Source organism: Nicotiana tomentosiformis, chromosome 6 (assembly GCF_000390325.3).
Source record: "Nicotiana tomentosiformis chromosome 6, ASM39032v3, whole genome shotgun sequence".
NCBI classification, from domain to species: Eukaryota; Viridiplantae; Streptophyta; class Magnoliopsida; order Solanales; family Solanaceae; genus Nicotiana; species Nicotiana tomentosiformis.
In genome coordinates, this window is record NC_090817.1 from 145,256,746 (window position 1) to 145,281,484 (window position 24,739).

The window sequence follows — 24,739 nt, forward strand, 5'->3', positions numbered from 1 at the left end:
GCCACGAAATCCATTGATCCACCCCTGGTGTGAGGTAACATATATCCTGTGAAATTAATTGAGGTGCGCGTAAACAAAGGCGGATGTAGCCTTTCGGCTACTGGTTCATCTGAATCCATAACTTTCGATACGAATTGTAAATATGCATATAAAATCAGAAGAAAAAAAACTACTAAAATTTTAACAAATATTAAATTTGAACTCATAAATTCAGTACAAAGTTGAACTCATTAAATTTCAATCTTGAATCCGCCTCTCTGCGTAAACTAGCTCGGATACCATTTTATGTTTTTTTTTAAAAAATACAAGATTATGAAAAAAATGAAAAGACAAAAGAGAAGTGATGACATTATCCAAAAGAATGGGATATGGTAACTACGTGGCAGTTCCTTAGTGGCTAGAGCAATAACTGGAGGCCACAGGGTTTCTCCTTGTCCATGAAAAATATATCCAATTAATTCAAAACCTCTAAAATCTACTCTATTGTTTTGCCAAAGATTGCTTTTTCTTCTTTTTCAACAACCTCATATCTATCAAAATTTTCAGACAAGTAAGAAGTAAGACAATCAAGTAGACTATGGCAAGTTGTAACATGGCTTCTGCTGCATCAAACTTTTTGGTAGCAACTCCTAATGTTGCCTCTAACACGAACACTTCTCGTACCACTATGTTGTTTTTCTCCTCCAAGAACTACGGCAGCACCGCCCCGAGACTCGTCGTAAGGGCCGCGGAAGAGGCGGCGCCACCGGCTGCTGCCGCTACAGCTGAACCGGCTGAAGCTCCGGTCAAAGCTGCCAAGCCACCTCCAATTGGACCCAAGAGAGGAACCAAAGTAAGTTGCTTAAAGGAAATTAAAGACCCCATGTTATATATAGAAGAATTAATCCAAATAGTCGTCCATCCAATTGCTTAAACTAAAAATAACACGTGGATATATAATATATGTATAATTTAGGTATAATATGTGTATAATTATATATATTCAATGTATAATCTATGTATATGACTAGAAAAAGTAAACAATAAATATGACCGGCTATTTGTGTAAAAATCCCTTATATATAAGTGTTCAATATATCATCTTGCCACCTAATGCAAAAAGGATTTAACTTGTATACACAGGCATAAAGAATTTTTACACAGTTAATATATTTTAACTTGTTGTAGCAGGTAGTTTGTCTTATTGTTTAGGTTGTTGCTTCCACTTTGTTAATAGACGACGATTACGCGATTATTTTTTAGGTGATTTAATATCATTAAAAATAATTATATTATGAGTGTATAGAAGTTAAACTTGTGCAAATATGTTGATAATTTAGTATTCACAACATATTGCTAGAGGATCCAATTGATATTTGTATGGGAATACAAATAGTGAGAAATCATGAGTATCTTATAAAGTAGTAGTCATAAAACTTTCAAGATGGAAGTTATCCTATAGATATTATATTTTCTTGATATAGTTGTTCACAATCATAGGCTGTTCTACTTTTACGACACCGTCTCTGCATCTGCTGCAGTGTAAAGAATTAACATGTTTCCTTTTCAGGTTATTATTATTTTCGCTTGTAGTGACGGTTACTCTTACTTTATCTAAATATTTTTTTATATTGTCGGTGTATAGTAAGTTAAACTCCTGTATACTATTCAAGTTATTCTACATCCATTATCACAAAAGAATAGTGATTGTAGTAACATTTAGACTTATCTGGATCATGATTAATTTCACTTGTGAGATTACATTGCGTATGTTATTATTATCTGGATCATGATTGAATGTAGAATCATCTAATATGTTACTGATAATATTGTTGACAGGTGAGAATTCTTAGGAAGGAATCTTACTGGTACAAGGGCACAGGTTCAGTTGTAGCTTGTGATCAGGTAAGAAATTTAATATAAAATCTATTTCGATTAGACTTTAAAAATGATGTTTAACTTTTAATGTTTTCCATTTTGTTGTTAATATCTCAGGATCCAAATACTCGTTACCCAGTTGTTGTACGATTTAACAAAGTGAATTATGCTAATGTTTCAACCAACAATTACGCATTGGATGAAATCGAAGAAGTGAAATGAGAGTTGGCGACCAATTACTAGTATATTTGTAGAATGCAAGGCCCTTTGGTTTCTATGTTTATTCTCTAGTTATATACTGGCTTTGATTGTGAATGAATGTCAATTATAGTTTGTGGCAATTCGCAATCCCATCCCTTTTCTATTTTTATTGTTACCATTGCTCAAATCCAATTCTTTCAAAGCATAAATCTTCCAATATCAAGTAGATATGGATCCAAGTTTTGAAGACATTGAGTGTTTAACATTAGGAGTCGTTTTGTTGATTGTGCAGGAATAAATCATAATCAATTTTTGTAAAAATAAGATAGAGTTTGATTGATCGCATAAGAAAAAAAAATAGTTACATAACAAAAGCAGCCTTTGTTTGGCCGCATAACAAAAAATAATCATAGAATTACTTGATGCAATGTGTGATTGACAGTATTAAATAATATCCCAATTAAGTTAAGCAAGAATTTATATATTATTTTATGCGAATTAAAATGTGAAATACGAATATGCATTAGTTAGTAATACAATGATTAACCACATTAAAGACAAATATGCCCTTAAAACAATTAACTTTTGCATAACAATCCTACGAGTATTTCTTTTGCATAACAATCCTTTCATAATTAATGGGATAACAATCACTTCATTATTAATCACCACATAAATGATTCATATGTTATAATCCCCACATAATTAGTATTGTGTCGATCCCGGGCACATAGTTCAAGTCGAGTGTCATTTGGCAGATTTGGCCAAGCTTGAATATATGCAAGTTGTATTAAACAGAGCAAAAATATTTCCAGATGATAATGATCTCGAGAAAATTTCACAATTTGAGGAATTCAAGTTAACAATATGGCTTTAAACTAAGTAAGAAAATGTAACTAATTTACACTCTTTCAGGAACATATGTTTAGTCATAACTTGATCCTTTTTTTATCAAAGAAAAGGTACATCAATGTATATATTATCTTTTTGAAGATCAAGAAAAAGCATATCGAAATCAAAGACAGGAGAAATGAATGCTTGCAAGGATCTTGACCTCCAGTTAGAGGTAACCTACGTTTCTCCAACTCTCCGAAAATTTCTCCAGGTGCGTGTCGGATCCTTCAAAAGTAATGTATTTTTGAAGGATCTGACACGCGTGAGACAACATTTTGAAGAGTCCGTGCAACATAGGAGGTAACTACCATCTCAAAACCCAAGAACACCGTTAAAGCTGACTAGTTAGAAACAGATGCAGCATACCTACTTACAAACATATATAGGGTTGTCGCAACAGAAAGGAGGGAGATTGATGGACATGACGATGAGGCACAGAATACGCGAACACGACAAGGTAAAACATATGACAAGAATGGCATTCACAAGCGGATACACTTATCGACAAAACAATACACCCTTGAGGTAGAGGAATGACTATACTCATGGATGAGGCTAGTGACCTTGTTTGTTTACAATCCATATCCAAAAATAAGTGTTTATACTCTTTACTTTTGTTTCATTAACAATACTAACTTGAGGATAGAAGTCACTCCTCCCAATCCCAAGATAAAGTAGTCGACAAACGAAGGCTGGAGTCTTCAGGATGTCCCGAGAAACGTATTATGCACCACAAAAGTACAACAATGCAGCTTCGGTTTGAGACTTCTTAATAAGTTTAGCAACTTTTGCAATCTTCTCTTTTATTCACACTGTAATTCTTGAAAGGACCCCTCTTACTGGAAAAGGCCAAGGACAGAATTATATGCATCTTGGGTCTGGTCCAATGTTTAATAAGTAATTTGATTGCTCTTGGGTCTGGTCCAATGTTTAATAAGTAATTTGACCGCAATCAAATTCAGTCAATCAACTCCAATATGCATGACGAATTTATACACATCTCGGCTCTGGCCCAATGCTTAATAAGTAATTTTAACATGAATAAATTCAATCAATCAACTTCAATATGCACGATGCATCTCTACAACCTTGTCGCATGGAAGACATTGGGTTTGGAAGAGGGGGGGGGGGGGGGGTGACTACCCGTTGGAAAATGATAGCCGATAATATTAGGCAAGCTTGTCATATTTGAAGTCTCAAATAAGTAAATTTGACTGTTAAAGATTGCTACAAGCAACTTAACAATCAGAATCAGGTATTGCATTCATGGCCTTGGAAACGGATATGGAGGACAAAATTACCTGTGAAGGTGACATGCTTCAACTGGATTGCCCTTCACGAAGCCTGCTTAACACAAGATAACCTATGCAGAAGGGGATTTCAGTTGGTCAACAAATGTTACCTTTGCAGGAGACACCAGGAAACAGTTAATCACCTACTTCTACACTGCCCAGTAGCCACAGACCTATGGAACATGTTCTTTTGTATTTTTGGCCTAAGCTGGGTCATGCCACAGAGCCTGAGAGAGGCACACATGAGCTGGAGTCTTTGGGAGGTTGATAAGGTCATCAAGAAGATCTGGCTTATGATCCCTGCAACTATCTTTTGGTGTTGATGGAACGAGAGGAATAGAAGATGCTTTGATGGCACCTCAACCCCAAACCACTTACTCAAATCTAAATGCCTGCTCAATCTTTTTTGCTGGACAAAGTTGTCCCCCGTAAATAGTACAGGACACCTGTTGGACTTTACTAGCTCTCTTGTCCTAGATTGAGACTTTGTTTTGGGGCAAACATTGTTCTCCTGTAATATTTTTGTTTATTTAGCACATATGTCTCTTGTAACTTTGCATCTTCTTGATGCCTTCTTAATGAAACATATTACTTCATAAAAAAAAAAGTAAATTTGACACACGAACACCAAATTCTTGTTTAGCTTTCAATTGATTTGGTTTCTCTCAAGTAAGATAAGTGTAAGTGCTAGTCAAATTTAATAAGTATAAAACTATAATCTTTGAGAGACGAAGCAAAATCATCTATAAGCTCATGGTCATAGGTGAAGTTACATCAACATAAATTTTCTGCTTCAACAGTGAGTTTAACATTCAGAAGCAAGATATACTTGTAAAGGAACAACATAATCAAATATGAATGTCAAAGAGATCTGAAAGAATAATGCGTACAAGGAGAGCATGAGATAGGATCGCTTTGGCATGGATAGCTCAAGGGGGACTAGCTCTCTGTTTTTCCAGCATTAGCTTCCGATAGCAAAGGTTCAAGTTCTCCTTTCCGATACAGCTTAATAGTATCTGTACCCAAAGAAGAAAAAAAACAACAGTAATCCAACTCCTCCGACAAGTTTTTTCATGTTCCAATAATTATTCAACAGTAGTTAGAGTTAATTGCAAGATTGCAAAGAATGTCTAGATAATTGAACTAGAAAAGGTACTCTAGTGTTCATCAGCTATAAAGCTTTTTCTTCATTAATTCAGCACAACTTCTGTAGGTAGGACATACACTACCAACCACTCATTTTTTACAGTAAGCAAGAAGAGCCTGCTGTTAACACTCAACAAACAGTCCGGGAAGATACTTAATAACTAGAGTTCTTCACAAGGCCGAAAATGTTGTAATAGGTTATAAACTTGGGAATGAAGTCAAATCATTATTTTCAAGGAAAAAACACAGAATAGCAATACTTTGTTTCTGCAAATCTATGGTGAAAGCATAAGACTGATCAGAGAATGTACCTGTACAACCACCAATGTGTTTGGCCCCTGGTCATAGAGAAAAACTCATTTATTACAAGTCCTTCACATAAACAACGCAATAAAAATCAGCAGCAAATGCCAACAGAACTTGAAAACAGGCACTCTTCGTTAAGAGGCAGTATGCAAACTGTCAAACTATTCAAGCTTTTGTCCCTATTTTCTTTTTTTTGGCTTTGTAAATTCAAAGGAGTTCTTTACATTTTCATCATGATATTAAACCAAGGTATATAAACTGTCTTATCAAAACATATTGCCTCTCAAAGAAGAAATATTTCCAAATACTTATGGTGCTCTCCATGAAGACGGCTATTACTTCTGAAAATTTCACACATAAAGAAGTTTGTTTTCATTATGGAAGCAAATTATCTGCTTATTACGTTAAGAATTATATAACCAGGAAATAAATAAGCTCCAAGAACCTGTTGTCATATTCCAAAAACTTGTAAAGGTCAACAACTCCACAATACGACATTTCTTACCAATGAATACATTGGGAACCGTATGCTGTCCAGTAAGTCTTTCCAGCACTTTCTGCAGCTGTGGTCCTTGGGGACCTGAAACCACAAATTTAGAGATAGCATCAACTAATTGGGAAAAGGTATACATTTGTATATGACTAGAGCATGGAATGCCACAGTTGCAACTTAGATAACCTTAGTTAATGGGAAATACTTTCAAATGCAGACAATCAAAATGAACTAATCAGACTTGGTGTGAACTGTGCGAACTTCTCCCAAATTTTTTAGATTTCCCTTCTTCTGGGTAGTGTGTGGTAGTAGAAAAATATACAAAGGCCAGAACATATTTATGGTTAAATAACAATATGAGAAACAACACAATTTCTGAACTTTCCTCTTTGTTCGATGAGAGTTCTACTTGCAACACAAGGTAGTGTGTTGCTACCCTCATCTCAGATAACAATTTAGCACCACCATCTGCTTGTATTTTTGGACATGGTGAAAGGAGACATGCATTAAAAGATAAATATTCATGTAAATTACATACAACCACTTCCAGCTGAACTTTGTCAAATTCCCCAAACAGAGGTGTAGTGGAACGGTGTTTACTTGCATATATGGTTTTTCTGAAGAATCTGCACGCGTCATAATCAAAACTAAAGGAATACTGGTAACAAGGGAACTTCAAGCTTTCATTATTGACCACCATCAAGCCAACTAAATGGACACCACACAAAATTTTGATTGATATACTCGTGAGGTTCTAAGCACAAGCTACCCCTTTTTTTCCTTCATACTGTAACTGGGATTCAACTCTCAAGGTGAAGTCCCTTTTACTTCTCTCGTCAAAGTAGGCACCAGTCTTAAGATGTCCTTAAGGTTCAGGCCTAGGTAAAAAACAAATAGTCTAGACAATGTGAACGCAAGCTCGGCTCCCTTCTACTCAAAAACCTTTGGCCACCGATGTTTCTCATTCATGAAGTCAAAACAACAATATTAGCTAGCGTTACCATATGTAACAAGAATTGTCGTCTAGCTCAAGATCTCAAATAATTGTTTCGAATACCCAGAAATACCACTAACTCGACCAACAAGCATTTTGGCCAAAACCTTGTTGTACAAGGGAAATTCTTGTCAACGAGATTCCATAATTTTGTAACACAAACAGTCTGCAACCGCCATTTCTCTTGTTTGACAACATCAATTTTGCAGAGTAGCAGTTAATATACTTAATAATAACTGACTTTCTTATTTATCAGGAACTTAACTCAAGTACTCCACTGAATTTGATGTAACCAAAATAAACCCATGCTAGTAGAATATCCATAATGAGTATCTCTAATATTCCATTTGTATATATACATTCAACTAATTAATCATCTTAGATTCATAGTCATATTTATAAGCCTTACTTTTGGTTTCACAATCATACTAAGATTGTATACATAATACACTTAAAGCTCACCTTCTTAATTCACATTAAGAAAAAATACGTCTGTAGATATGATTCCCACAAAAGTAAACACTTCTTTTGGAGTCAATTCATGAACATTGAAAGCATGAGACTCGAAAAGAAGATGTTTTTAAGTAGGATTAAAGTTATATGCACTAACAGTTTGATGAATTGTTTACACCATTAATGTAATTTAACCTGTTACATGTTAATTATCATCTACTATTAAAGAACCAATCAATCAAATATTTCGAAAAAGGACAGCCCGGTGCACAAAGCATCCCACGTTCATGCAGGGTCCGAGGAAGGGACGCACCCAAAGGTTGTGACGTAGGGAGTCTACCCTGATGCAAGCATCAGTGGCTGATTCTATGGCTCGAACTTGTGACCTATAGGTCGCATGGATAGGTCGCATGGAGACAACTTTACCGTTGCTATAAGACTCCCCTTCAAAGATCAATTATTTCGACTTACTTGAAATTACATTTATTTTTTAGGAGTGATTTTCATATCGGGCAAAAATTACGTGCTCACACATTTAACTTAAACTCTTTCAAGTAAAGTAGTAAAAGTTGTTGACTTTGGAAGAAACTTACCCATTTCATCCAATTCAATAACAAGTGGATCTACACCAAGTTTTTTGAACAAAGCTTTCACCTCCATTGAGTACCTTTTTACAGCAAAAAATTAAGAACCCCACTTCAAAATAAGCTCAAATAAAGCGGACAATTAGGCATAAAAATTCCATTTTTACCTAAAATATTATAACGAGTACTAAAATTCAACAACTTACGAACACCAAGTTTTGGAATAAACAACAACTGCGTTTTCAGTAATGGTTTTTTTCACACTTTCCTCCAATCGGAACCCGAATGAACCCGACATCGCCCGAATCTGGACCCGACACATTTTCCGAGGTCCTTTGTTTTCAATTCTGGACGCAAATTTGTGAATTGGAACGCTGCAGTTGTAACTGGGAATGTGCTGGAACTGTGAGAGAATTTGAGTGTGAATTCGAGGGTGAAGAGAATGAGAGATAGAGAAAGTGCTGAAGCTTTTCGTTAGATTTGAAGTGGCAGCCATTTTTTTGAGGAAACTCTTTATCTGTTCAGTTCAGTTCTTTTATTGTTCTATCTAGTTGCCAAATTCACAAGAGTTCACTTTTTAGTCACCTTTTCTGCTAAATTCAGCTTGAAGTTTTACACGTAATGTCTTGTACTTTATTAATTTGAAAAATAAATTTTTACAGTTTAACTCGATTGGATCTGATAGTATCAACTTTTTACCAAGGAACGTGGATTACATGTTAAAAAACACACAAATTGTGTGTGTCCTTTGCATCAAAAGTTACGTATTAACCTTTTTTGGCTGACATTAGGCACTGTCTCATTTGCGTCAGAAATAATAAAGTACTGTATAACTTTATTTAAAAGATAAGGAGCTAAAGGTTGTAGAAACGGTACTAGATGTCACGCCCGAACATGGCACGGTAGACGGTGCCTGACTACATGCGAGAATCAGACTTATTCAACATGTGATATCATAACATATTGAATGCGAAAGATAAACTAACGCATGTTGATATACTGAAAGTCTGAATGAGATAAATCAAAAGGCGAAAACACTAATACAATTCTGAAATATATTTGTAGCTAACATAGCTTAACATGAAAAGCCTGCGACTCTGTCTAATTGTTACTTTAGTCCATGAAGTCTCTAATGAAGTACTGAAAACACTGACCGTCTATAAATACATAAAGACTGTAACGTAATGGTAATGCCCCGAAAGAATTGGGGTTCACCAAATAGCTGGTACGAGGATCCTAGTGCTCTGAATCGTCAACCTGTAAATCATTACCTACATCGTGAGATGCAGGCCCCGGACATAAGGGACGTCAGTACATTTGAATTGCACTGATATGTAAAGTAACTGAAAGAAAGAAATATAAATGGTGAAATTGATACTGAGCTGATAACTGAGGATTTATAATTGATAACTGAAATGATAACTGTTGAAACTGAAATGATAACTGATAACTGATAAAGGAAGTAAGGATATGAATACTCCCTCTTCTGAATGATGAACAACCTGTTTATCTGAATAAATAAACTGCGGCCTCAGGCCCAATATATATGTGCACAAACTGCGGCCTCGGGCGCAAGTATACGTATACATAATTACGGCCTCAAGCCCAAAGATGCATAAAGCGTTAACTGCGGCCTCAGGCCCAAACATGCATGAAGCATAAACTGCGGCCTCAGGCCCAAATACATGTGTTCAACATTCATGGATTTAAAAACATGAACTGAGAATCGTGCTGTAATACATGATACTGAAATACTGAACATATTGAGTTACATGATACTTGAATGCTGAATAGAACTGGACCGAGACATGTATTCATGAACTGATTATGAGAACTTATGCTTCAACTATTTATGACATGGTGGTAATCTAGGCTGAGACTCATGAGAATTAAACACAAGTCTATATTGATTACGCATTGAGCTCACAACGTTCAGGATGAAAGTCATGAACGAGTTACAAGGCTAGGGAATAAAAGTTCTTGAACTATTCAAGGAACTAGGCGTAACTATATTTATGAGGCATTTAGTAACATCGTAAAACAAACGTAGTGTAGGGAGAATCATTAACATTCCCAAACATAGAGAGTTAGCCTCACATACCTTAACTTTCTGCTCTTGAGCGTAATACAACATTCGCCAACCCCTTTCAACTTTAATCTATATCAATACAAGTTAAAGGGATTCCAAATTAGCAACAATACTCATGTTTAGGTCACTTAGGCATTTTATCAAACACTTGGTGGGTATAAAGCTTCATAACCCTCATTAATGGTGTTTCTACACCCAACATCCCATTCTCTTACTCCTAGAAAATTCTAAAATCTCAACTTGCTATAATCAATACCATTCTTCATCATCCATAAGATAAACAACACAATTAATCAATAATCAACAATCAACAACCCAAACCTATGACGGTTCATGCTTTTCTATCAAATCCATCAACCCATAGCTTATGAACTTAGAGTCTATAATCATTAATCCAATGTTATAACCAATTAGAGGGTGAAGATATTACCTTTTGATGTTCAGTCCTCTTGAATTCGAATTCTAGGGTTTCTTCTCTCAACAATGATGCCCCAATCGAATATCTAATGATTTGAAGGGTTTATACATGTTAATAAGGTGTTGAAGAATTGAAATTAACTAAGAATCACCATTAGAACTCACCTTGGATGGTGGAGGGACCTTTGAGGAGTGAGGTTCTTGAGAGCTTCCCTTTCTAGAGCAAGTTTTTGTGTTTTGGGGTGTGGGGGAGGAAGTAGGGCTTTAAAAATGACCCCCTCCCCTCCTCCCCCCCCCCCGGGTGCGCTCCCATGCACCTGAAGGCCCCAACCTCGCACCTAACGCACAGAAAGTCAGTAGCACTGCCACAAGTGCGCGGCCACGCATGGGACCATCCGGGCGCGCATACTGCGCATTGCTCAGTAAAATGCACATAACTCTTTGCACAGAGATCCGTTTGGGAGCCACAATATATCGTTGGAAAGCTATTCCAGAGAGATACAACTGTTATGTTTTGAGTTTCATCCAATTCCTAACAAAATATCATGCAATCAGGCTACAATACAGACCTTCCATAAACTTAGTCGATTTTATCGAATCTTATGTACCTCACTCTCCGTCTTGATTCCAAACGACTATTTCCACCCATACTGTAACAACTCGATTTGTCGTTTTAGGAATTAGCATCCCGTTCATAGGCTTAAGATCTCGAGCAACCTCGTAATACGTATTATGACTTGCATGTGTGGTTGAGTTTGGTTTTCGGACGATTCGGGATAAAATTGAGAGAACAATTCTTATTTAAGAAGCTTAAAAGAAAAGAGTTGACCGGAGAGTCAACTTTTATGTAAACGACTCCAAAATAAAGTTTTGATGGTTTCAATAGCTCTGTATAGTAATTTCGGATTTAGGCATATGTCCGAATTTGTATTTGGAAGTCCGTAGGGCAATTTGACGCATTTTGGCGAAAGTTGAAAAATGAAAGATTTTTAGAAAGTTTGACCGAGAATTGACTTTATTGATATCGGGTTCGAAATTCGATTCCGAAAATTTGAACAGGTCCATTATGTCATTTATGACTTGTATGCAAAATTTGAAGCAATCAGACTTGATTTGATAGGTTTCGGCATCGAATGTAGAAGTTGGAATTCGATAGTTTCATTTAAGCTTGAATTGAGGTGGGATTCATGTTTTTAGTTTTTTTTGATGTGATTCGAGGCATCGAATAAGTTCGTATGATATTTTAGGACTTGTTAGTATATTTGGTTGGGTCCCGAGGGCCTCGGGTGGATTTCGGATGGTTAAGAGAATTTTATTTGGATATTTCTAGGATGTTTTGACGTCGTTTCTTCAAAATAAGTGGTTTCACATTAATAAAATGAGATCCAAATTCAGTTTTGATTGAATAATTAGATCCTTATTGAAATTTCGGAGCCACAACAAAAAGAATCGTCGAATTCAGACATCGTATGAGAGAGTTATGCCCATTTCCGTGTCGAAAAATATTTTCCGTCGTCGTCAGCATCCAGGGTAGCGTGGGGCGCTATCCCTGGCACTGGGACTTTTGGAGTTCTGGAAATGATGCCACAGGCAGTGGCCCATGCCACCTGTGGTGCTACAAACATCAGAGGGTCTATAAACGAGAGTTTTCTGCCATTTTTGACAAAAATAGACTTGGGGAGCTCGGTTTGGGCGATTTTCAGAGGCAAATTTCACCACACAACTTGGGAAAAGTGATCTTGACTCCCTTGTGATTATATTTCATGAATCTATGATTATATTTATCGTTTAATTCGAGTTTTGATGGAAGAAATTGAGATTTTTGCAAAATATTTCAAAAATGAAAGTTTTAGATATGGAGGTCGATTCGTTATTGGAATTTGATAAAATTGGTATGGTTGAACTCGTATCGGAATGGGTGTTCGAATTTTGGTAAAATTCTGTCGGGTTCTGAGAGTCGGGCCCCACGTTGACTTTGGTTGACGTTTTAATGTGAAATTTTAAGTCGGCGTTTTATTATCCAGAATTATTTTCTATGAATTTTAATGAAGTTATACAATCAATTTGGATAGATTTGAGCTGTACGGAGGTCAATTCAAGCAAGAAGTCTACTTTAGAATATCAGCCTAACTTCAAAAAAGTAAGTATCTTGCCTAACCTTGAGTTGGGGAAATTACCCCTTAGGTATTGAGTCTTATGTGGAAATTGTGTAATTGAAAACCATGTACGTGAGGTGACGAGTACGTACTTAGTTTAAATGTGCAAATTATATCGGTTAAAATTCGTTGACTTCCTTATGTATGAAATTTGAAATTGTTGGCACTTATTAAATCATGTATTTGTCATTCCTCATTCCTTGTTTGCCGAGGTTATTTTTATATGATAATTTGGTGTGATTGTCACTTTGATTTTTATGTGAAATACCGTGGTTATTTGGGTTGACATTTCTTGAAAATAATTTCATTATGGATTCCTTATCTGTAAATAATTATTAAATAAGTTTAAAATGAGGCATTAATATACATTTATCAAAAATTTGGATTAAAGAAGGTGTTGTCCTATGTTGAGTTACTTTCCCATCTTTGTTGTTGTTTTTGAGGTTTTTATATACGATGTGTGGAGCCTTGGGCTATTTGCTTTGAAAATAAATAAATTTTTTTGTATTTTTGGAGTTGGTTGTGGAAGGTGGGCAAATTGGGATATGAATTGTTGTATTGTGTTGTCGTTTAAACACTCTCCTTTGATATTATTTATGCTTCCTACCTTGCTTGTTAATAATATACATGTGTTTGATAAGGAAGAGTGTAAAACACGAAGGGTGATGCCGTGCCATTTGAGAGTGTAAAGCACGAAGGGTGATGCCGTACCATTTGAGAGTGTAAAGCACGAAAGATGATGTCGTACCATTTGAGAGTGTAAAGTACGAAGGGTGATGCCGTGCCATTTCAGTTATATTACCATGTGAGAAAAAGTATAAAGAACGAAGGGTGATGTCGTGTCATTCTTAATATGCACGAAGGATAATGCCATGCCATTTCAATTATAATATCACGTGAGGATGAGAGTAAAAGCACGAAGGTTGATGCCGTGCCATTATTTTTATATTATCATATATTCATGGCATGAAGGGTGTTTCCGTGCAGGTGAGGATAAGAGACATACATTATAATGTGATATCTTTTCGTTGTGTATGCATTCATGCCTTTATCTTAAGATGTTATTATGCACCTATATTTTCTATGTGACTTGTAGTCGTTGTTGCTTCCTGTGTGCCTCCCACTTTATTTCTTTATTATTATTGGCATTCTCCCACCTAGTTGGTACTGTTATATGTATGCTTTGTGAGAAAGAGATAAATACATGAAGGGTGCTACCGTGCTAATTGATTTGATCTACATATATATATATATATATATATATATATATTGGGTGAGAATGAGACAAGTGCACGAAGGTATTACCTGCCATTCGATGTGATATGTTTAATATATTATTCACACCAGGAAAGTTATGAATTTAATGAGATAAATGCACGAAGGTGTTACCGTGCCATTTGATGTGATATCTTGAATATATTTCTTACACGAGGAAAGTTAAATGAGGTGTCACATGGTGACTTTTACTTGAAAGAATTATATTCGAAAGATACTTACTTGAAAGAATTATATTCGAAAGATATTTTTTTGAAGGAAGTATATTCGGGATATATTTAATTGTACGGGTTACATTCTAAAGATTTTTAATTGAAAAACTTATAGATAAAATATGTATATTTTGAAGGACTTGATTAATTGGATGTACTTGTGTTTATTATTCGTTTGAGCAATATTTATGGTGTTCCTGTTGCCTTGTTGTTTATATCACTAGTTGATTATTGTTTCTATCATTACTATTTGTTTTTATTATTTTGTATGCTATTTTGCACAAGTTATTTGACTAGTGAGTATCTTGACTGTACCTCGTCTCTACTCCACCGAGGTTAGTCTTGATACTTACTGGGTTCTGACTGTGGTGTACTCATACTATACTTCTGCACATTTTTGTGCAGAGCCAGGTATTGGAGATATCAGACTCGAAAAGAGTTAGTGTGTTGATCGCAAGGATTCAAGGTAGAGCTGCTTGATCGTCGCAGTCCCTTGGAGTCTTCCCATTTTATTGTACTGTTAACTATTATTCGAACGATATTGTATATTCGATCCTTGAGATCATTTCATGTATTCAGTTAGAATTCATGACTCAGTATTACTAGTCTTTGGAGGTTGTTATAATTATTTTCTCTATTGGTTTCGATTTAAAAAAAAATGGGGGCTTGAATTGTTATTTAAAACTGGCTTACGTAGTCCTAGAGACTAAGTGTCATCACGACGCTTGTGGTGGGATTTTGGGTCGTGACATTTTCACCCATACTATCCCGATAGGACTTCACATGTCTAAAATATTAAATTAATACCCATTTAACATATCCACACCTAGTCTGAATGTACGGGGTGTTACACTAGATAACCATTCTAAAAGGCTGATATTTAGGAATCAACCAACATATCCTGAATTTTAATTATTCAGTTCAATTTTTTTTGGACACAAATATTTTGAATTGTCTTAAATTAAATTTTTTAATTCAAATTAAGGACAATATAAATACTGGTTAATTCCTAAATAACAGTCATAAGAATGACTATTTGTGCTCTTTTCCCCAAAAAGTTGGAAGGGGCTTTGTTCCGCGAGGATTTGTATAAATAAATTATCGACTAGATAAAAAGAATAGTTTTATTTAGAGAATCTTAGTAGCTCAATTGGTTGGCCACCAAAACTTTCAACTTGTTACGGATTCGGATTCGATTCTCCACCTTATAATTTCCTCTCCATTTCTCCTTTCCCTACCCCAATTTTAATCAAAAAAATAATAGTAGCTTTATTATGGGTCCAATTTTTTTTTTAATGGTAAAGATCACAAAGAATGATTTAATGTTGATGATCTTGATATGGCTCGTAAGCTATTACTCTGCTAGTCGAAATTGACAAATTGTTGAAAATTGAATGATAGTTTATTGATAGAGTGATGTCTTACAAACTGATTTAAGGTAAAATTTTCGTAAGACTATCTCTTTTTTCCCCTATTCATAGCCTTCCAACCATTGAAAAAATAATGTTGAAATATTCAGAATTTTCTGATAGTAGACAGTATTTTAACATTTAAAATAAAGTTTTTAAGAAAGCAAAATAATCTTTGTGTAAGCATTGTTGTGCCCGTGTTTCCTTTCACAACCCGACCTTTTATCTTATCCAAACTTAATGGGCACCTTTTGGGCCCAAAAAAAAGCAGTCACTGGGCTGCAGTGACAGACCAATACCGGAGACCACAGGGTGAAATTCAAAAATAGCCATATTTACAAGTAATAATTGAAAAATAGCCACAGTTTCAAAAGTAATCAAAATTTAGCCACTTTTCTTGTAAAGATAAATCTGAACGAAAACACTGTTCAAAATTCGAAAAATATTCCAGCATAATATACTGGAGTTCGAATTTTTTACATGTAAATTTCTGACATAATATGCCAGAAGTTCATACGCATGTACTCCAATCTCCAGTATATTATGCTAGAACTTTCCGTGTGCTGGAGTTCCAGCATAATATGCTGGATGTTCATACAAAGGTGCACCAATCTCAAGTATATTACGCTGGAACTTTTCGTGTTGCAGCAAAATAGTGACTATTTTTCAATGACTTTGCAAACGCTGACTATTTTTCAATTACCAGTTCGAAAACTGGCTAGCCCGTACTATTTTTACGAGACCACAAGTATATAGGCCTCAAGCAGGCCCAAATTGTTGGCTGCAAATGTTATACTAGGAACATATATTCAAAAGGAGGAAAGAGAAAGAACAAGTGTATAACTAGCAAAAAAAATTCGTGACATTCAGTGTCTGTTTGGTATGTTTGAAGTTATTTTTTACAACAAAATATTTTTCATGAGTAAATCAATTTTTAGTGTTTGGTTACTAAGAAAAAGTATTTTTCATGGAAGGGGAGAATAACTTCCCTCACTTATGCGCGGATGTTACTTTCTTTACAATCATCTTAACTTTCAATTCATATAAGTTTTTCCAAATAATAGACTATACATTATTATTAATCTTTATGGCTTAAAATTTTCAATAAAACACGCGTTGAGTTGCAAATATTATTGATATACATATATTTCACGAAAGTATTCTACTCATCAACCAAACACCAAAAAATTATTCATCCAATATGACTTCCATAGTATCAAATACACTCTCAATTTTGATATATTTGAGGAATTAATGTCAACAAGGTACAGTCGTAACCACAAAATCGCATGATCGTGTCAGTGTACCTTTCCAAGCTAAATTCATTAGCACTGATTAGGAAACAAAGGCACGAAATATTGTTGTTGTCTGTTAGAATATAGAAGAGGAAGTTAATTCAAGGGGCCTGGCAATTGTAGAATTTCAATGACCTATCCATGTGCTAATCTGCCAATATTGACAGGAGGGGATGTCATGAACTAAACAAGAAGGAAGAAGAAAACAGTACTATTAGAAGAGTCGATTATTGCTACACCTGCTCCTTTTTTGTGTCAATGAGTGCAGACCCGAGGCGGATAAGCTCTACGGGTTTAACTTTTAAGGTTTTTAGCATTGAAGTACTCATTATATTTTTAAAATTATATATCGGTTCAGACCTACTATTTGTTACAATTTTAGTACATTTTGCACATATATTTACGCTCCGCATGCATCAAAAGTACTGAGTTCAGATTAACCGGCCACACAACACTCCATCTGCCTCTGGTGCTGATTTAGTATAAGTTCAATCAATTACGTCTTAGGTCCAAACTAGTTGAAAACACAAAATATATAAAATTATCTTTTTATTATATATACATAGTTCAACTAGGTAGAAAGCAGAAAGTCTGTGTCTATATATTCACATGTCGCCATAAAACTTCATCAACCAACAGAAATTAAATGTGAATAGAATGTGTATACTCATGTCTGACTTGGAACTATATTATACGTACAAAGTTCTAACTAATTAAAAGTACTAAAATGTTGTAGAAACTTCTTGCTCTAAGTGCTAAAGTGAGAATTAAACTTTTCTTTGAACATCTGTTAAGGTGACAATCATATATGGACCACTGATATGAGAAACTTCTATTGATAAATGATAACAACGTTTCTGGTGTTAGTGACATTCTTACATATTGTAGCATAGCTAGTTATTCGTCTGTGGATGTAAAACATTTTCAAAGGATCATTCCAGAGAACTGAGAAGCTTTTTATCCTGTTATATTCATTTCAATTTTTAGAAAGACAAAACTTCAATCCTAACTACATATGTGGTTTTATACAAATGTCGTCACAGCTCAAAGATCATCTTTAGCTAACTTCAGCTAGAACAAGCTCTGAACACTAGATATGACCTCGAAATAACATGATTTAAAATCAGCTGAGACTAGAGGCGGAGCCAGGATTTGAAATTTATAGGTTTGAGATAGTTGTCTCTTTATGTTACTAGGTTCTAAATTTATAATTGAATATATTTAATGAATTTTTTAAGACAATGACCAATGCTAATGATTCGTCTGAACCTGTATCTTGCATGCTAGCTCCGCCCCTAGTTGAGACGATGATAGATAAGATTTGTTTCGAGTCGAAAAAGCCTTAAACAACAAGGCACTTAAAAGACGTCAAATACGTACCACAACCCGATAATTACATTAGACCAATCAAATCTAAAAAGATACAAATTAAAATAAAGATACATATCACTTGATGCTAAAGTGATAAAATAAATTCATTAGCAAAAAAAAAAAAAAAAAAAAAATTCAAAAAACACGAAATGCTCCTAAAGATTAGGGGTGCAAAACTTCCACATCCTGGTTTCGTGGTGTAGTTGGTTATCACGTCAGTCTAACACACTGAAGGTCTCCGGTTCGAGTCCGGGCGAAGCCATTTGTTTTTTCTTTTGTTGTTTTTCTGTTTTTCTTCGATTCGATTATTCGGACCTTTAGATTTGTTAGAATATTTTTTTCTGTGACCAAATTTAGTTTGAAGACAACTTATGGCAATAACTATAAAGTCATTTTATCTGTTTTCTTCGATAATCCTGATTTGTTTTGTTAGTAATAGTATATGTTGTCACAAAAAATAATTTAGTAGACAGCTTAATTATGGGAATATTATATATACTGATAAAACGTTTTATTACTTTAATGTGGCGAGTTTTTTAATGTGCTTTACAGAGAAGATTTAACTGTAAAAAATTTATTAAAAGCATGAGTCTGTCCATGTGCTAGACAACAGAGAGTTGATACCAGTTAATTATGATTAGAGCTGAGTCAAACTCTAATAAAAATCTGATCATCATCACAAAGAAAGCAATGATTATCTCTCTATTTCAGAATCGAATGGAAAAGAATAACAATAATGATAATGAGTGAGATATTATGAAAGATCAGGGGCGGATTTAGCCCAAAATAAAAGTGACCACTAACTCATGCTCTTGCCGTCAAATCATATTTTCTAAAATTGATCTAATATTACCTACTGACACCTATACTTCAAAAAGACTGAATGATTCACTTGGTTTCATGTTAAGTTGGTTATTTAAAGGAATATGGATCAATTTTCATTTAGTATTTTTTCTTTCTTTATACTGATGTTTTAGAAATCCTAGATCTGCCTGTATGAAAGATCTCAAATTTTTGGCTCCATATGATCGGAGTCAAATAATATAAAGTTAGTGAATTCAGAATGAATACGACGGTAAGGACCCGTCTACACGATTCTTTAAAATTGAGCTCAAATGTCATGTACCTTTTTTTGTTATTATTATTATTATTATTATTATTATTATTATTATTATTATTATTATTTATTTTTTTATTTTTTGTTTTTTGGGGGTATGGACTTGTTTAATGTACCTAAACCAATAATGTATATGCTAAGTAAGGGTGTTGAAATGATGACTGGTTGCTATCAGAACCCCAAAAGGCCAAAACTGTATTGAATATGACTTTAAAAGAACTTGAGAAATACTAGCACATTCCTTCTCCAGTACTACGTGTTCTGTCAATTCCTTTTTAAAGTATGCGCAAAATGGGTAATTCAAGTCATTTTCTCACTAAAATTTCATTTTCATTTAACAATGAACCCAATATTTGTTCATATAAGAGGCGAACTCTAAATTTAGAGTCAATAGGTTCAAAATACGTAATGATCAAATCATATATGTATACACTTTAATTCTTTTTTTTAATAAATATATGTGCCCACTTATGCATTAGTGCTCAATTTGTCATGAAAGCTAAGCAAGAAACTTAGAACAATTTTATGAAGAGTACAGATAACAATAAAGGAATATCTTTGTCATTGTAATAAATAAGCGATAATAATTGTACAAATTTGTATGGGAATTCAATACAAACAAAACCAATGTTTTAAAAAAATTGTGGAAAAAAAAAAAGAATAGAGAAATGCCTCTTCATCCTCAAGGTAAAACGCCCAAACAGTTAGCAAAAACTTGAGCTAATTTTTGGAGAGGGCTGATCTCTGTATATGCTGTCTTCTGCTGTTTTCCTTTTGTATATTCTGTATATATATTTTTTACACATTTATTTTATACATGACCCCTGTTAAAACCAAAAAAAAAGGGAATTTCTGAACTTGTATATGCTTGAGATGAATTAAAAAGTTGAGATGCATCTTCTGTGTGTAGAAACTTTTTGCTTCTTTTGTTTAAGGTCATCTTTGTAAACTTTGCCAATATCTTGTGCTATTTTTGTAGCATCAGCAGAAGCACCAGCTAGCCCTTTCCTTGTAAATCCAACTGCATATAGCCCAGATTTTCCTTTCCAGTTATTTTGTGCCTTTGGGAATCCATTCTTGGAAAAAAATTCACTTTCCTGTAAAACATAACAAAAATAACATTAGGCCACTATTCAACAACTTTCTATAATAACCTCTTTCTTTTTTGTCTATTTTTGCAAAAGTGTTTATTCTTGCACTGATAGCGTAAAAATTCTTTTAAATTGTCTGTATATGTAACTTAAACTTACTGTAGTCATTAGGCCACTGTTCAAGAACCTTCTATAACCACCTCTTTCTTTCGGCTATTTTTGCAAAAAGTGTTTATTCTTGCACTGACAGCGTAAAATATCTTGTATATTGTCTGTGTATATAACTTAAACTTATTTCAAAATCATTATAAGAAACTTCCAAAACTGTCCACATTATTAAAAAAGGTCCAGAAGGATTAGGACATTTTCTCACCTGTAGCCAAAAAGGGACATTGCTGCAATAACCAGTAGCCAAAACAACAGAATCAACTTCTAATTTTTCACCATTGACAAGTTCAACAGTGCCACATGAAAACCTCTTGATTCCTGGGATAACCTTAATTTTTCCAGATCTAATTTTTTCCAAGGCACCAATGTCCAAAACAGGTGTTTTTCCTTGTGTATTCTTGAGTGTAAGTGGACCAATTGATGGCCTTTTAAGTCCATAATTCTCAATGTTTCCCAATATAAACCATGCAAGAATAAGTAGAATTTTATCAACTAGCCAAAGTGGCAACCAACTCATCATAAACATAGCCAACTCAAATGTTGATTTTCCAAAGATTTCTCTAGGCAAAACATGAACCTGAACAAGAAAAAACAGAGCAAAAAAATATTAGAAAAATCACCAAAATTTCAAAAAATATAAATTCTGAACTCATAATTTTAAAAGTGTAATGGTTTAGTAGCAAAAACCTAATGGTTTGCTACTTTTTTTTGTCTTTGCTCAAAACAAAGGGAAGAAATGCCAGTGGCAGATTCAAAATTTAGAGTTAGTGGACTCCGCTCTTTAAGTATGTGCCAATTTCAAAATCTATATATTCAAAAATATTTAAATTTGAACCCGTTATTTCAAAGGGTAACATGTTAGTGGTAAGAATCTAAAAGTTTAAATGTCAAATTTAAATTCTAGATTCGTTTCTGTACTGCTTACCGTGCTACGACAGACCATAGATGGTTGAGCATTATGATTAGAAAGATCAAGAGAAACTTCCATGCCAGAATTGCCACATCCAACAACAACAACTTTTTTCCCTTGATATTTCTCTCCTGATTTATAATCACAAGCATGAATTACTTCACCTCCAAAATCTTTCAATCCTTCAATATCAGGCACAACTCTCTCAGCATTTTCACCAGTAGCCACAACAAGCCATTGACAAATATACTCAACTTCAGAGCCAAGAGGAGAAACAGTCTTAATCCTCCAAACTTTACAAGCTTCATCATATTTAGCTGATTCAACAGTCTCATTAAACTGTGGTTTAATGTCAAAGTGTTGTGCATAAGATTCAAGATAGTCAATGAATTGTCTCTTTGTTGGGTACTCAGGGTAGTGATTTGGAAATGGGAATTTGGGAAGTTGACAGAATTTTTTTGGAAGGTGAAGTTTTAAACGATCATAAGTTCTTTTTTGCCATAAAGATGCAATACAATCAGCTCTTTCTAAAATTACAAAAGGAACTCCTTGTTCTCTTAAACAAGCTCCTACAGCTAATCCCGATGGACCTGCACCTACAATAACAGGTCCATTTACCCAAACACATCTTCGCGAAAAGAAATCTTGTTCTGAGATGGTAAACATTTTTGCTTTCTTGTGAAAATGATGTTTTTTTAAACGAATCAGAGCGACAAATGGCTGTAATAGACAAATGCTTTCTTGTGAAAAGGGTGTTGGATCTTTGGTTTTTGTAGTGTAAAATTTGAACTTTTGTACGTGAGTATAGAGAATTTTGTGAAGAGAGAATTGAAGACAATTGAATTTGTTTGAAGAGAGGAGTGTAGAAGTAGCCTTATATAGAGGGTTTTATTTTGTCCTGTGGCATAGGAAAGGGGCATGTGACAGAAGATGGGAAGTAAATGCTTTTGACGGGTCATTCTCAAATCATAAGCTATCATATGCTTACTTGTTACTAGTATTTTATTTCTTACATAATTAATGTTACTAAAATATTACACTCAAATTTTATATTGGTTTGAGTGGGTTTAGCTCCTGGTTTTTATTCCTTTTGTTTTTGACTACTTTTTTTCGGTTGTATAGTTTGAGAATTAGTGTGGCTTTATGGGGTAAGACGTTCAATACCGAGTATTGAGACATATATTATCGTTAGCTCAAATAATAAAAACTTTTAATGTGTATGTATATATAAAGTTTTTCGTTGGCAAGACTTTTCATTGTTCAATTCAAGTCAGATCGAATAAATCTATCTTTTCACTAATGTCTTTCTCTTTCTCGAATATGATACTGGTAAAAAATTCTCTTCTTTTTAAAAACTTGATTCTCGAAACATACTAAGTAGTCAGAGAAAGAAAAATATCATTAATATGAAGGATATCGAAAAAGCTTTTTTACCTACTATATGCAAGGAAAGACTAGAGAGTGGGTTCAATATTTTTTTTTTTGTATTTGTTGGATCTAGATAGATAATACAAGTCGTGCGTCCTAGATTCCATTACCGCCACCATCTATTTAAATCCTCTTATAGATACTACAATTAGTCCTCCGTCCTAGATTTTATTATCGCCACCATCCGATTAAATCCTCTTAATAGTCTTTTAAATAGAATAGAATGGATACATAAGATTATACAGGTGAACCCATTTCTTTCACATTGTGTTTAATTATAAGTTACAACGTTTCATATGATGGTAATTAGGTGACACAAACTTAATGATAGTAATTAGGTGAATTCAAATATAATGATGGTTAGAATAGTAAGCAGTTTCCTTGCTTCCTATCAAGGGGAAATGCATTTTGTTGTACTGAAAATAACTAAACATGCTTCTTCGAACTAGAAATAATTAAGAGATCAATAATTCAGACTGATTCTAATGGTCCTACTGTGAAGCTAAGCCCCACTGAAGATCACAGAAAAATCTTCAGAAGGTATGAAGCTTACTGGCCTATCGGACTATTTCTCCATTTGTACGTGTTATTTTTGTGCAAGAACCGTGTTAATCTTCTCTGTATCATTTCAATTTTATCGGATGTCTCTGTACGAATAAAACCATTGGAAACGCCCACGTGGATAGGGTGTTGAAGGGTTGATTTAACTTCACCCAATCCCTATCTCTAATGGACCCTTTGGTCCAAAAGTCCCCACATAAGGATATAGCTACAACTATGGAGGAGGATGGTTATGAGTTCGACCGAATTTAATAATTTTGATCAAATTCTGTATTTTATTTTAAAAAAATTATTATATATATATATATAAAAAATATTAATTTAAAATACGATAATAACCTAAAAAAATTAAAATACTGAATCCATAAATATCAAATTCGGAATCCGCTCCTAGACCGAGAGTTGTGATTTGACTGCTAAGGCTATTGGACCCTAAAATGCCCATACCTTCCCAGCTGAAACACCTAGGTGGTTCCACACCATGTATTGACCCTCCCATTTATTTCGAGTCGTCCGTACGCAGGTAAAATTATGCAAGAATTATAATACAAAGGTCGTAATATAGAGAGTAATTTTCACTAAAATATCTGGTGTATATTTTCTAGGCAAATGATTAGGTCTTCGCATAAAAAAATGAACATATGGCGTACATATATTGTATAACATAATAGTTTACTATTTTATCTTTATTTTTGAAGTAAATAAAAAATAAAAGACAAAATTAAGGTTATTTTGGTCTTTAATGTGTTTTATTTCCGTGTAAATTATTTCATATATATTGGATTCGTGAAAAATAATTTCGGAATTGCAGTACAAAATAATATGGATATTGCTTATACCAAAGAAAAGATCAATATAAATGCAGTATATATACAACGATAAATATAACAAGTTTAATATCGAGGTTATTTTTCTAATTAATCTCAGCAAATATCTCTCTCCCTCTTCGTCTTGTAAAGAGCTCAAAGATTATAATTTATAACTGCAAGATCAACTCATCTAAGTTTTGCTGTAGCATTG

The 24,739-nt window shown here is 34.2% G+C and overlaps 3 protein-coding genes and 2 non-coding genes across 5 annotated transcripts; 2 read left to right on the forward strand and 3 right to left on the reverse strand.

The window, feature by feature from the left end:
* The first annotated feature begins 258 nt into the window (after positions 1-258).
* On the forward strand, positions 259-2,198 carry LOC104086526 (photosystem I reaction center subunit IV A, chloroplastic). Its single transcript, XM_009590813.4, has 3 exons — positions 259-832; positions 1,819-1,884; positions 1,975-2,198. The coding sequence occupies exons 1-3, from the start codon at positions 578-580 to the stop codon at positions 2,077-2,079; spliced, it is 426 nt and encodes a 141-aa protein (XP_009589108.1). The 5' UTR covers positions 259-577; the 3' UTR covers positions 2,080-2,198.
* Positions 2,199-4,964: 2,766 nt separating this feature from the next.
* On the reverse strand, positions 4,965-8,821 carry LOC104103662 (glutaredoxin-C5, chloroplastic). Its single transcript, XM_009611581.4, has 5 exons — positions 8,427-8,821; positions 8,230-8,303; positions 6,202-6,276; positions 5,702-5,728; positions 4,965-5,260 (listed from the first exon to the last, which is right to left on the reverse strand). The coding sequence occupies exons 1-5, from the start codon at positions 8,714-8,716 to the stop codon at positions 5,184-5,186; spliced, it is 543 nt and encodes a 180-aa protein (XP_009609876.1). The 5' UTR covers positions 8,717-8,821; the 3' UTR covers positions 4,965-5,183.
* A 9,811-nt stretch (positions 8,822-18,632) lies between these two features.
* Positions 18,633-18,706, forward strand: TRNAV-AAC (transfer RNA valine (anticodon AAC)). The gene has a single exon. It is a non-coding gene; the product is annotated as a tRNA-Val (tRNA).
* Positions 18,707-20,100: 1,394 nt separating this feature from the next.
* Positions 20,101-22,593, reverse strand: LOC104110445 (probable indole-3-pyruvate monooxygenase YUCCA9). Its single transcript, XM_009619949.4, has 3 exons — positions 21,746-22,593; positions 21,026-21,397; positions 20,101-20,658 (listed from the first exon to the last, which is right to left on the reverse strand). The coding sequence occupies exons 1-3, from the start codon at positions 22,394-22,396 to the stop codon at positions 20,440-20,442; spliced, it is 1,242 nt and encodes a 413-aa protein (XP_009618244.2). The 5' UTR covers positions 22,397-22,593; the 3' UTR covers positions 20,101-20,439.
* A 1,119-nt stretch (positions 22,594-23,712) lies between these two features.
* On the reverse strand, positions 23,713-23,820 carry LOC117280111 (U6 spliceosomal RNA). Its single transcript, XR_004510568.1, has one exon. It is a non-coding gene; the product is annotated as a U6 spliceosomal RNA (small nuclear RNA).
* Positions 23,821-24,739: the final 919 nt, after the last annotated feature.